The sequence below is a fragment of the Pygocentrus nattereri genome, chromosome 7 (genome assembly GCF_015220715.1).
Source record: "Pygocentrus nattereri isolate fPygNat1 chromosome 7, fPygNat1.pri, whole genome shotgun sequence".
Taxonomy (NCBI): Eukaryota; Metazoa; Chordata; class Actinopteri; order Characiformes; family Serrasalmidae; genus Pygocentrus; species Pygocentrus nattereri.
In genome coordinates, this window is record NC_051217.1 from 24,068,407 (window position 1) to 24,082,415 (window position 14,009).

General features: G+C 40.2%; 1 protein-coding gene across 3 annotated transcripts in view; it reads right to left on the minus strand.

Annotated features, from left to right (window-relative positions):
- The window catches only part of myo7aa (myosin VIIAa), a 105,548-nt gene that overhangs the window by 81,383 nt on the left and 10,156 nt on the right, over positions 1-14,009 (minus strand). For 2 of the 3 annotated variants that reach the window (XM_017704180.2, XM_017704179.2), the window contains exons 2-7: positions 8,902-9,015; positions 8,044-8,196; positions 3,370-3,554; positions 3,090-3,211; positions 1,325-1,467; positions 1,005-1,118 (exon numbers count right to left, since the gene is read on the minus strand). In XM_017704180.2, the coding sequence (XP_017559669.1) occupies positions 1,005-1,118; positions 1,325-1,467; positions 3,090-3,211; positions 3,370-3,554; positions 8,044-8,196; positions 8,902-9,015 (831 nt within the window). Of the gene's footprint in view, positions 1-1,004; positions 1,119-1,324; positions 1,468-3,089; positions 3,212-3,369; positions 3,555-5,629; positions 5,648-8,043; positions 8,197-8,901; positions 9,016-14,009 lie in introns of all 3 variants that reach the window. The other variant, XM_037540159.1, reaches the window with a different exon arrangement.

Here is a 14,009-nt window from a genome sequence, read left to right on the forward strand (position 1 = left end):
GAGTACAGTGAATTCACTGTCATGTTCAAGAAACCAGTTTAAGATGATATGAGCTTTGTGACATGGTGCATTATCCTACGGGAAGTAACCATCAGAAGATGGGTACACTGTGGTCATTAAGGGATGGACATGGTCAGCAACAATACTCAGGTAGACTGCCGCATTTAAACAAATGGTACTAAAGGGGTACTAAGAGTGTCAAGAAAATATCCCCCACACCATTACACCACCACCAGCCTGAACCGCTGATACAATGCAGGATGGATCCATGCTTTCATGTTGTTTACGTCAAATTCTGAGCCTACCATCTGAATGTTGCAGCTGAAATCGAGACTCGTCAGACCAGGCAACATTTTTCCAATCTTCTACTGTCCAATTTCAGTGAGCTTTTCACTGAGTTTCCTGTTCTTAGCTGACAGCAGTGGCACCCGGTGTGGTCTTCTGCTGCTGTAGCCCATCTTCTTCAAGGTTCGACATGTTGTGTGTTAAGAGATGGTATTCTGCATTCCTTGGTTATAACAAGTGGATATTTGAGTTACTATGGCCTTTCTATCATCTCAAACCAGTCTGCCCATTCTCCTCTGACCTCTCACATCAACAAGGCATTTTCATCCACACAACTGCCGCTCACTGGATATTTTCTCTTTTTCTGACCATTCTCTGTAAACCTTAGAGATGGTTGTGCGTGAAAATCCCAGTAGATCAGTTTCTTAAATACTCAGACCAGCCCGTCTGGCACCAACAACCACGCCACGTTCAAAGACACTTAAATCACGTTTCTTCCCCATTCTGATGCTCGGTCTGCACTTCAGCAAGTTGTCTTGACCACCTCTACATGCCTAAATGCATTGAGTTGTGGCCATGTGATTGGCTGATTAGCTATTTGTGTTAACAAGCAACTGAACAGGTGTGCCTAATAAAGTGTGTGTGTATGTGTGTGTGTAATTATATGTGGTTGTAATAATTACACATTATTACAAAGCAGTATTATCATCTTTACTCACAATAGTGAGGTAAGTGTAATCTGTAGCTTTTCCCAAGCCAAGCTTCTTCTTCTGCTCTGGAGTCATCCCCTTCAGCATGCAGTAGAAAATATGATAGTTCCTCTCATCTCTGGCCTAGTGAGGAGAGGAAGAGAGAAAGAAAAGTCAGAAAAAGACGGCCATCGGCCTGAAAAGCCAGCTTCTCTGTCACTTTGAAAGCTAGGCATGTCCCTTCATCAGTCTTATGCATTAGAGCAGAAAGACCAGTACAGGTGGCACTGCTGTGGCCACCAGGGCTGCTTGTAGACACATATAGCTCTAAAGCTAACACGGTTTCTTACCTGTCGGCACACTCTGGACTTCTCCAGCAGGTACTGCTCGATTTTGGCCCCCTCTATTGCCCCTCTCTTGTTGAAATGGATGTCAATGTACTTCCCAAATCGGCTGGAGTTGTCATTACGGATGGTCTTGGCATTTCCAAAGGCTGTCGAAAAAGAAATCTCAGTGTTCCACAGTCCTGCCAATAGCTCATCATGGAATCTCCTATGGTCAGTTACACCACAGTTCTCGGTCCCAGCATTTGGAACCTCAGGTGAGCTGCACAGCTGCATTTCTCCCTGCTCTAATACACCTAAACACAGCTTAGCAATGTGTTGAGGACAAGACGGAGCAGTAAAACACTATACTATATGCTTAATCTGTACAAGCAGAATTGATGACATCGTGCATGTTCCACCACTCCAGGTCTGTTAGTTATAAATCTAAAAAGGTTTACATCTTCTACTGTAATGTCTAGAAGACTCATCGAAAGCTGTGCTACGCTAACACTGGATATGTCTGCAGTTCAGCATAAGAAACATAATAAAGCAGCTTTCTGTTTTATGCTATGACAATCCTTTACTTTCTCATCATATGCTGAGTGTTTTAAAAACAGCCACAAAATGCATCTATTCATTTACACTGGATTTCACTTCATTTAGTCTTGTGTTATTATTCCTGCATACCCCTCCCATTTACAGCGGTGCACTTTCACCCCTCCCTAAATGTTCAAACTCATCTAATTGATTTTGGTTTCATTTATTTTTATTTATTATTTTATATTTATTTAGTAGTTCACTACAAATTAGTTGATCTCTTTTATTATACATTTATTATACATGTTATATATTTTATATCGTATATCTGAAAGAATAACCTTAAAGGAAAAGGAAAAAACCTACTTTACATTTAATGGTCAATGGAACCAGACCACCCCAATCCCCCCCGGGTTATTTTGGGACATTTATTTTGTTCTATTTTCCATGAAATTTACACACAATGTTAAAGGCCACCAGTATTTTCATGTTATATTCAAAACTGAAAAACCACAAAAATGGAGATATACGTTTTTGTATATTTTTGTTGCTTTTCAGTTTATAGAACATCTTTGGGATGAATTAGAGCGGAGACTGTGAACCAGGCCTTCTCGTCCAACATCAGTGTCTGATCTCACAAATGCGCTTCCGGAAGAATGGTCAAAAATTCCCATAAACACACTCAGCTGTTGTAGCTGCAAAGGGCGAGCCGACATCATATTAAACCCTATGGATTAAGAATGGGATGTCACTCAAGTTCAAATGCATGTGAAGCCAGCCACTTTTGGCAATTTAGTGTAGATAGAGAGAGATTTAGATAGATAAATCAAAAGTATTGGGACACCTACAAGGCTATGTGCTTAATTCTATCCACATTTTAGCAATGAGAGTGGCTGAAACACCTGAACTCAATAATTAGGAGGGGTTCAATAAATGTTTTACATTTATTTTTTAATTTGTTTTGTATGATTTTTGCCATAACCGAGCAGCACTAATATGGCTTAAGCCAGACATCAGTGATGGTGTTGGAAGTTGCAATGAATTCCACACTAATCAAGAGGCACTGACGGCAAAATCATGCATGCAGAACGTCCTTTACACAGCCAAAATGTGCTCATTAGTTCACACATGGTAAGATTGATTACTTTGGGAACTAATCCAGTTAGAACTAGAGACATACTGAGTTTCAACACCCAGCCGCTTCGGTCACACATCCCCATATAAAACACTGTGGCTCCTGTTAAGATCTCACCCTCTAGTATGGGGTTGGCCTCCAGCACCTGCTGCTCAATCCAGGAGTGCTGCCCACTGATGGCTGCCAGAAACTGCAGGATCAGCTTTGTGCTCTCTGTCTTCCCTGCCCCGGACTCACCGCTGAGAGGGTCATTTAAAAATACACACAGAGAGATTAACAGAGGTAAACAGCAAGTGATTATTCTGGACACCAGATGCCCAAAGCATTCATTCTGAGAGCCACAGCTTCTGCAGTAACACCTGCACTCACTAACAAAGGGCTGAGAAAAGAGTCAGACCTGATGATGCAGCACTGGTCTTTATTGTTTCTCTGCATGTTGAAGTAACAGTTGTCAGCGATGGCGAAGATGTGAGGAGGCATTTCTCCGATTTTCTTGTTGGTGTAGAGGCGGATCTGGTCAGCTGTGTAGATGGGGAGCAGCTGGTAAGGGTTCACCGCCACCAGGATCGAACCTGTGTAGGTCTAAAAAGGACAAAGGAGCATAAATAAGTTTACCTGTTAAAAGAATGATCGGGCAAACATGAATTTACACAATTCCTCTCTTACTCCCCAGTCAGATAAGACTTGTTTGGTGTTGAAGGTTTGCTTCATTTATTTTGCACTGGAGCCACAAGGCTAATGTAGCTCACTTCATAGTGGAAGCTTGCAATGGTGACTGTTTGTGAACCCTTTAGAATTTTCTATATTTATGCATAAATTTGACCTAAAACTTCATCAGATTCATCAGAAGTCCTAATAGCAGGAGATACTACCGCCACCAAGTTTCACAGATGGGATAAGGTTTTTATCCAGTGTTTTCCTTTCTGCAAACGCTTCTCACTTACATCCAAAAAGTGTATTTTTGGTCTCAACCATCCACAAAACACTGCTCCAGCACCATATCTACAATACTGTGCAGAAGTCAGAGAGCACCAAAGAAACCGTCAGAGAACCAAAAGAAATGGCCCAAAATGACTTGGAAATAATTCTGCTTACATTTAGAGTGAAGTATGTTTTTTCTTCCTCCTGTAAAGTTAATATTTGTGTGTGTGTGTATGTGTGCGTGTATGTGTGTGTGTGTGTGTGTGTGTGTGTGTGTGTGTGTGTGTGTGTATTTTAACATCAGTTCAGATGGTGCCCCTGAATTTCACAGACAGACCACCCCCGAGTCCCGACCTCAACATCACTGAATGCATTTGGGATAACTTGCAGAAAGTGTGACCAACTTCTAAGAAGAACTCCGAAAAAACTTTGGAGGTATGGAAAAACATCCCTGCAGATTTCTCTGAAATACTGAAAGTGAGTCTTCTGAAAAGAACAGAAGCTGTAATAAAGGTAAAGAGTGACACACTTTAAACACTGAAAACATTATATTTAGTTGTTTACATGTTTTCTTTTTTTCCTGATGCTGAACATTGTGTAACTTGTATTTCTGACTTTGCATTTTTGCATAATTTACTTCACTTTAACAACGTTAGCTGCTAGAATTACGGTATCAACCAAATGCTGTAAACTATTGCTGTTCTGGTTTCTACCTCAGTTATTGCTATGCTCTCTGCTAAGCTGCTAATATGTCACAGTATGTTACATCCTGCTTTGCACAGCTCCACAGACTCTCAGTACTGTGTGCAGCCTGTGTTCTGTTTTGTATTTATAGTAAATATTTAATTTACATTTATGGCATTTGGCTGACGCTCTTATCCAGAGTGACTTACAATTTGATCATTTTACACAGGTAGGCGAAGGTAGTGTTAGAAGTCTTGCCCAAGGACTCATATTAGTGTAGGGTGCTGACCCAGGAAGGGGTTTGTACCCCCATCTACAGCATAGAAGGCAGAGGTGTTATCCACTACACGACACCACCCAACACATTTCATATTTATTTACCGTTTTGTCTGGACTGTTTACTGCATTGTCTCACACTTGTGGCCCTGTGTTGGTCCTGGAGGAATGTTGTTTTGTTTCACTGTGTACTTGTATATAACTGAAATGATCAAGCCTGACTTGACTTATTGTCAGTTTTGATTGGAACCTATGGTCTCTGACTTTTGCACAGTACTGTATTTCAGATGACTGATTGCGTAAACGTCTGCCTACGTAAATGTAATTCACTAAACTATTGCTTTACTCTTAGTTTGCTAACTATAGTATATTTTCTTATATTTGTATACAATTATTCCGATATCAAAAAAGATGAGGTCAGACTTGTTGCTTGATATTTATTCCATACATTCATTTTGAGCCTGGATTAATTTTATAATACATAGACCATCCACTGGGTGAAGGTGGGATGCTTGCATTCATCAGTGCACACAGTGTAACGCCCTACACAGCCATGCTGATGACTACACAAGCACTGTGTGAGGATGAGGGACAGTAGCTGAAAGAATGAGCGAATGAGAAAGGAGTGGACGCTGTCTCGGCTTTCACATCTCAGTGTCCAGTTACGGCGGGGCGGTGGAGCCATGCTGAAATGGAGCAGTGTAACGCAAACACACTCGCTCACAGCGAGCTGATGGACAGTGGGCAGCCATGCGTGAGGTCAGCGCTGTACTTACCCTGCCTCCACAGTTTGTCTTAATGAAGGAAGAGACAGAGGGAAGAGAACACAAGCAGAGAGGGTTGATCAAAGACAGCTGATAAAAGGAGAGGGATTAAGCGGCAGGTGAGGAAATAAGACCGAGGACGTGCTCCAGTTCAAAGTCAAAGAGACTCATTTTTCATGTCTCAACAAAAACAAGCTAGACTATAAATATAGACAGTACTATAAAGGATTGATTACCCAGGCATGAAACTAAAGTCACACAGATCTGCACAGAAGCCTCAGGCACATTATTTAAAACCACGTATCTTGAGTGTTCTTGCTCGTCACCATATACTGTTATGATAGATAAACAAATAAGACAAGCAAACAAACAAACACAGTAAAGTAACAAAAAAGTAGCTGATATATTGTGAGCTACTTTGGTTCTAGATTTCTCCTTGATGCCTCCAGCCATCACTCAGATTTGTTAAATTCCATCATCACCACTTGATGTAATTAAATGAAGTATTGATCTGTTAAGCCATAAGTGAGAATGCGCATTGTTCTTCATTTTACATTATTCTAAACCCTTTTATTATTCTTATTTTTTTTCTGCTGGATTTTCTGCTGCTTGTATACAGCTTTTGACAGGATGCACAGTCTCCATGTAGCAATGCAATTTTGCGGAATTTTTTTCCATAGGAATGAACGGAGTGCAAAAGGTTTGGCACCTTCCTTGTGTCACAATGATACAAATACACAATCACACAGAAACACCACACACATACACTGAACACACACGCACCACACAAGGTAGCAGGAGATTTTAGGTAGCAATATGTTTAAGGTGGCACTGGATTTAAGCTAGCGGGAGATCTAAGGTGATAGTGGATTTAATGTAGCAATGATTTAGCACCAGTGAAGTTAAGGTAGCAGGAAATTTAAGGTGGCAGTGGACTTTTGCCTTCAGGAAATGCATGTTTCTAGTTACAAACAATACAAAGCTTTTCTCAAGGAGAGGTTTAGAAATGGTTAAACTGGCCTACATAAAGGAACGGCTTATTGTATTAAATATTGTTATTATCTGTTGTAAAATCAATGATTTTCTGAGCAAATAAACACTTACTGTCCAGATAAATACCATTTTATTTGTAATTAAAGCTGCGTAAAATTTTTGCACAGAACCCCATTTAATGGTTAGTCGGTCAGTCGATATCAGCTGAATAGACCAGAATCAATTGATTATAATATAATAAATCTTGCAACTTTTCTTGGTCACGGCATCGTTCACAGTCTTCCAGTGGGCCTCAGGTAGGCCAGTGTGAGACACCACTTGTTGGGCTAAAGAACAACAGTTAAGGCTAGTTAACTGATTTATTTGAACAAAAAGCAGAATTATGGTTGAAATGACAAAAAAATGTCAAATGTATTCATATGTTTAGCGTGAAAACATGTTATAACCAAGGTGCAAAATACAGGTGGGGGCCAGGACCCTCTAATTAATCTCTTGGACACCCTGAATGTCTCAAATTCAAAATTCTAGGGGGTCTCAGAAAATAAACGTGTCAAAAAGTTATGCTGTTCATTAGGGACAAATAAACACTCACATACAAATTCAGGGAAAGACAGTCAGTGAGTTACTGTCTTTAATATTCTTAACTAAGTAATGATGCAGCACTCCTCTGCCTCAGGGTGGCACTGTAGCAGTTTGGTTCAGCCTGTAGTTGGCTGGAGTTGCCAGCCAACTTGGGACCCCCAAATACCAAGAAGTATTTCCCACACTGGTTATAACACAAACCTTTTCCTAAAGAGGGAACTGATGAAAAATAAGAAAAATAAGAGGTAAATAGCAGATCCCAAATTATCATATCATATGCTAAAACAACATCAATCCAACATATACAAACTTGGAGCTTTACATATGCTAAAATTTATCAACCCTGTTTAGCTGTAGTTTGGTAACTGATTAGATTAAGATTAAGTGACCCTTATAAGTCCCACAACGGGGACGTTTCAACTCCACAATCTAACCCATCCATGCAGCGAAACTTCACATACACACTAGTGAAGACACACATTGGTGGGCAGTGAGCACACTTGCCCAGAGAGGTGGACAGCCCTATCCACAGCGCCCGGGAAGCAGTTGGGGGTTAGGTGTTTTGCTCAAGGACACCTCAGTCATGTACTGTTGGTGCTGGGGACCCCTAAACTCCAGGCCATGACTGACCTTATGAACTATGACCGGCAGTTGAAATTATGTCAGTCATAAACTGGCTAATCTGAATCGCATTCCTATACCCTGCACAAACAAAACAAGTTGTGCAATTAAAAAAATATTAGATTAATGATATAAATATACAGTATATAATGCCACACTTCAATGCTCATACACTGAAGTGTGATACCTTTACAAAACTTGTGACTGGATAAAAAAGTAAGTGGACCTACATATATAAGGTGTTCTCTGTAGCGGATCAGCAGGTTACGGAGAATCCCTGCTTCATTCAGGTCCCCCAGCCGAATCATGTCCTCCACTCCATGGATAGAGGTGGGGTGCATCGGCTTAATGTTGGTGGCATTCTGAGGGGAGATCCAGTGTTCCTGAAAAAAGAGCAAGTGAAATGTAATAATTTGTACTTTAGTAACTTGCATTTACACTGGCAACTTTATTAGAAACACCTACAATGAATGTCCACTAACTGGCCACTTTATTGGAAACACCTACCCTGAAAATCCACTAACTGGTCACTTTATTAGAAACACCTACATTAGAGTTCCAATATGTTAAGGTGTACGTTTACAGACTGTTGTCCATTTGTTGCTGCTCAGCTTATCAGCCCACATCTATTCATTAGTGGTCAGTTCTGTTCATCACTTGTCAGTTTCTGATCACAGGACTGCTGTTGCACAGATTTTTTTAGGTGGTGGATCATTCTCAGCCCAGCAGTGACACTGACATGGGTGTGTGGTGTTGGTACGAGTGTATCAGAAACTGTGGTGTTATGCACACAATAGGTGGAGTACAGTCTATAACTGTTCACCAACAAAGTGGAGCACTAAAGCCAGGAGTTTCTAAAAAAGTGGATGATAAGTCCACAATTTAGCCATTACAACCTATATTTCAAGATAACACTGAAATACATTTCGCAAACCATTTCTGCCAAATGTCCTGTTCTTTTTAGCGCACTAAATCTACACAATCAACGTCTAGCAACGTCGGATTTCACACCTTATGGCTGAAAAGATGAAAATGTTCACAGAAAGGGGGAAGAACAGAGAGAGTTTTGGTGGAAATCTACAACTCACATTGCCTTCATCATCCAGAACCTGGATCTGACCCGAGTCACAGAGCTTCACTACCGCTCCGACGGGGACGTCGAACTCCCGACCAGTTTTCAGGTCCAGCCACACATAGTCGCCCTACATCAAGAGACATCATTGACACAAAATAGTTAATTGTAAAGAAATAAACAGACATATTATTTACTATCAAAAGCATCAGTGAACCTACACGTGTCTTCTGAGCTTTTATATGTGATGTTGATGATGGTAAAATAGTGATAAATCTGAAAAAAATATGTTTTTTTTGGGGACTGTTTTGCCTAACAACCCCTTACATATACCCGTCCACTGTGAATAGATATAAAAAAACTAAAATAGGCCTAAATACTTCCCAAACCTTTGGAAAACAATGTATGAGTCATCATTTGGCATTTTCATAACCATTTAGAGTTTTTAGAGGCATTAAACTCTTCAGACGTCTGGTTCCTATCACCACCACTGTGAACAATTCTGAACGAGTAGGGTTCTCTAGAACAGAGCATCAAGCCACTCTGAATGACTTTGTTTACATCTTAGGCACTGAATTATGCAGAAATATTGAAAAAGTGTTGGAAATCCCTACGAACAAACAGACAGTTCTGACGTAAAATACTCAATAGACACACATAAATGAACTACTGATGTACAAAATTATTAAAATCATTTATGCTGTTTTTGGGAATAATCACTAAGCATTATGTCACCCCGCCACCACAGTCTGCCCTCAATGAACTGCATTGCTTAGTGTAATAATCACATTGCTATTATCATAAATAAAACAAATGTAGTTGTTTTATAGACTTTATTTCCAAAAGTGTTCGGTCGTCTGCCTTCACACGCATATGAACTTGAGTGACATTCCATTTTTAATCCATAGGGTTTAATACTTTACTTTTGCCCACACTTTGCAGCTATAACAACTTCAACTCTGCTGGGAAGGATTTCTACAAGGGTTAGGAGTGTGTTCATGGGAATTTTTGACCGTTCTTCCAGAAGCGCATTTGTGAGGTCAGACACTGATGTTGGATGAGAAGGCCTGGCTCACAGTCTCCGCTCTAATTCATCCCAAAGGTCTTCTATCAGGTTGAGGTCAGGACTCTGAGCGGGCCAGTCAAGTTCTTACACACCAAACTGGCTCATCCATGTCTTTATGGACCTGCTTTGTGCACTGGTGCACAGTCATGTTGGAACAGGAAGGGGCCGTCCCCAAACTGTTCCCACAAAGTTGGGAGCATGAAATTGTCCAAAATCTCTTGGTGCTGAAGCATTAAGAGTTCCTTTCACTGGAACTAAGGGGCTGAGCCCAACTCCTGAAAAAACAGCCCCACACCATAATCCCCCCTCCACCAAACTTTATACTTGGCACAATGCAGTCAGACAAGTACTGTTCTTCTGGCGAAACCAAACCCAGACTAGTCCATTGGATTGTCAGATGGAGAAGTGTGATTGGTCACTCCAGAGAACACGTCTCCACAGCTCTAGAGTCCAGTGGCGGCGCTTTACACCACTGCATTCCACGCTTTGTGTTGCGCTTGGTGATGTAAGGCTTGGATGCAGCTGCTCAGCCATGGAAACCTATTCCATGAAGCTCTCTACGCTGTTCTTGAGCTGATCTGAAGGCCATATGAAGTTTGGAGGTCTGTAGTGATTGACTCTGCAGAAAGTTGGTGACCTCTGTGCACTAATCTGTCATTTTACATGGCCGACCACTTCGTGGCTGAGTTGCTGTCGTTCCCAATCGCTTCCACTTTGTTATAATCCTACTGACAATTGACTGTGGAATATTTAGTAGTGAGGAAATTTCACAACTGGACTTTTGCACAGGTGGCATCCGATCACAGTACCATGCTGGAATTCACTGAGCTCCTGAGAGCGACCCATTCTTTCACTAATGTTTGTAGTAGTAGTCTGCAGGCCTAGGGGCTTGGCTTTATACGCCTGTGGCCATAGAAGTGATTGGAACACCTGAATTCATGATCTGGAAAGGATGACTGAATACAATAGTGTATATTGTATTGTTTGTAAAATCACTGTAACGCACAGCCTCAAATGACTTACTGCTTTAACCAGACCAGGTTAGTGCCACACAACAGCACAGTTACTGGAAGTAACTGACCTCCTTCAGTTCACGGAGCCATTCACAAACACATGAGGGATTCCTGTAATTATGCTCTTGTTTTTTCAAAGTCAGGACTCATCCTCTACAACCTAATCTACTGTTTATTTGCTGGGTTTAACACAAAATCTGGTCTGTGCAAATGTTGTGGCACAAATGTTATGTTAAATTCAGCAAATAAATTAGAACTGTGCACTATAATTGTGCACCATAACATGTGACTTCTTCAGGAGTGTTCAAAATTTTGCATACAACTGTATTATATGTAATTACCTACATGAAAATGACAATATGTTCCATGTATTACATACAGTATGTGCAAATACCTGTAATAATAATAACACTGTGCACAGGTCTAAGGCACCCAATCATGTTATTTAAAGATATTTGTCTGGCCAATAAGAGTGTTTTGCTTGTAAGATCACCATTTCATTAAAATAAATGCAAATAAATCTAAATACAGTAAAAGTAAGAGTTTGTTTATTTAATTTATTGAAGCTTTAGTTCCCGATTTCTCCTGGACGCCTCTTGCCATCAAACATGGATCTAAGAAACTCCATCACCAGCTCACTCGATAACTTAATGAAGTACTGATTAGATAAGGAAAAATATGGAAATATTTTTTATTATATATTTTTTTGTATTTATTGTATTAATGTTATTTGTGTTTGTTCTAATATTAGTGTTTTTCTAACCCAAATATTAAGACCCATTTTGTCCTTTCAGCAAAAATCTAACCACCTTAGGAGCCACAACACTTATGTCCAGTTTACCATCTTGGCTGTAACATGTCTCAGTATGTGTTAAAGCGCTAGTACAGGATGGAAATGTAATATAAATGAAAATTCACTTTGCTCTGCTTTAAGCATTAAGCTCGGCTACAGCTGCTTTTCTTGCATCTCCAGCAGGAAACTTTTCCGCAAAAGTAAAAGTTTCTTGTAAAACATCTCTCAATGTTCGATACTTCATGAAGCTGAAGTTACTGCTCATTCGCTAGCTTCTTGTTCCAATTTTCCTGTTTTAAGTGTTTCTCATTGCAGATTAAACATATCAGGAAACCAACTGGAGAGATTATACAGTACTGTATGAAAGTCTTAGGCACCCAGGACACATTTTCAAAATTGTGTAGTCTTTTGCTTATGTGCTAAGTGTTAATATTGAATAAACAATATTTATAGAATATTAATTCATAATGATTATATATATATATATATATATATATATATATATATATATATATATATATATACATAAAAAATAGTGATTTTCTTGATTTCCTCTCCTCGAGGAAGTCCAGTATTATATGTAGTTAAAAAGCAACTCCTGGTTTGACCAATCAGTGCTTCAGTAAATTGTGCTCATGATGTAATTGATGATATTAACAAGTCTCTGTGGTGGCTGTGAAGGTTTTTATGTTTATTTGAATTATGAATATGACTTCTTCTATTCTAATGTATATTGTGATAAACTCACTGCTGAGGTAAAGCATTTAAAAATTTGCTTAGATGCCTAAAACTTTCGCATAGTACTGTAAATGCAAATAAGTCCATGCGTCTCCAAATTATTCATTTTTGTCTTAAATATTTTTGTCTTAAATCTCTCTCTTTGCCGTTTTGTTAGCTAATAGCTAGGTCAGACTGTTGTCTGTGTTACTATGGTGACCAGCAGTCTGTGCGCCAACCTTCAGGGTTATAGGGTGAATTAGCAGTTCTACATTAACTCCAGTGTTTAAGACCATTTATTGGTAAAAATATCAGCAGAACTTTATTTTACTTTTTTCATTTTATTTTCACTTTAAAAAAATCTAATTCTGTTGTGGAGCCGCAACAGGGCAGTAAAAGTTGTTGCCAACCCCTGTTTTAAGCAAATAAGCTCATTTAAATATCTTTTTAATTGTAACTTCTACAATGTGTCCACAGTACTGTACATCCCATACATATGTAAATACCTATATGCAATAATAATAATATGCGCCACATGCATTATATTTAAAGAAATATCTTTATGTAATAATGAAATGCCCCATATTTAAAAATCATCTTCTAAGCCAAACCTCAAACTTAACTTCAGGAACCAAAGCCAGATATAAAAGTTTTGTTCTAGTGGGGGCCATAAACTCAGGGGTCCTACCGGCAACAGAGTGCTGTGTTTGAAGACAGTGTTGACGTTCCTCACAAGAGCCCACTTGGCCTGATCCTTCTCATAGAGCTCAACGTAATCCCGTCGTTTATACATCCTCCACACAGCAAACTCTCATCCATACATGCAGCAAGAAGTCCAAAACTACTCAGCTCACTGCTCCTCCTCAACAGACAACCCACGCTTACTTCCCCAGCCGGTGAGCGAGAGAGAATGACCATTTAAATGAAGTCCAGCAGAAACTCAGGATATTATGCTAAGGTGCCGTATCTTCCTTGGGGGTAAAAATAAGTACAAACAAAAACAGTCGGCTCACAGATTCTTCACTTGAGCTTGTCTGGACAACCTCCTCAGACAGAGTGTGTCTGGGCGCTGCTTCCTGCCCCTTTTTCTGCTACTGTAGCATCTATGTCTGTTTCTTTAACATGATGCAGGCAGAATTCTACCAGGTTGTCCTCAGGCCAAAGGCTTAGAGCTTCTCCACGTCCACCTGCCTCTGGCTGAGTGTAGGTAACAGAGGAGGATGGAGGGGTTGATGGGTGTGGAGGTGGATCCCCTGATAATATACAGCTTTCTAATTAACTAAATATACTCCAGGCAAATCAATACAGGTCCAGGAAGAACCCTACACCCAAAGGACGCAGCTGTCACGTCCAGCCAGCAAATGTGGACACAATCCTAGCAACCAGTGTGTGAATAATTCATCCAAACAAGCCTCGTCTCAGCCCGCTCCTTCTCTCTCCCTGCTGCCGGACGGTCAGGGAGATAATAAAGCTTATGGAAGGCTACTGAGAAAACTAGAGGTGGGCCTTCAGGTCTGTCTTCACCTTCACTGTCA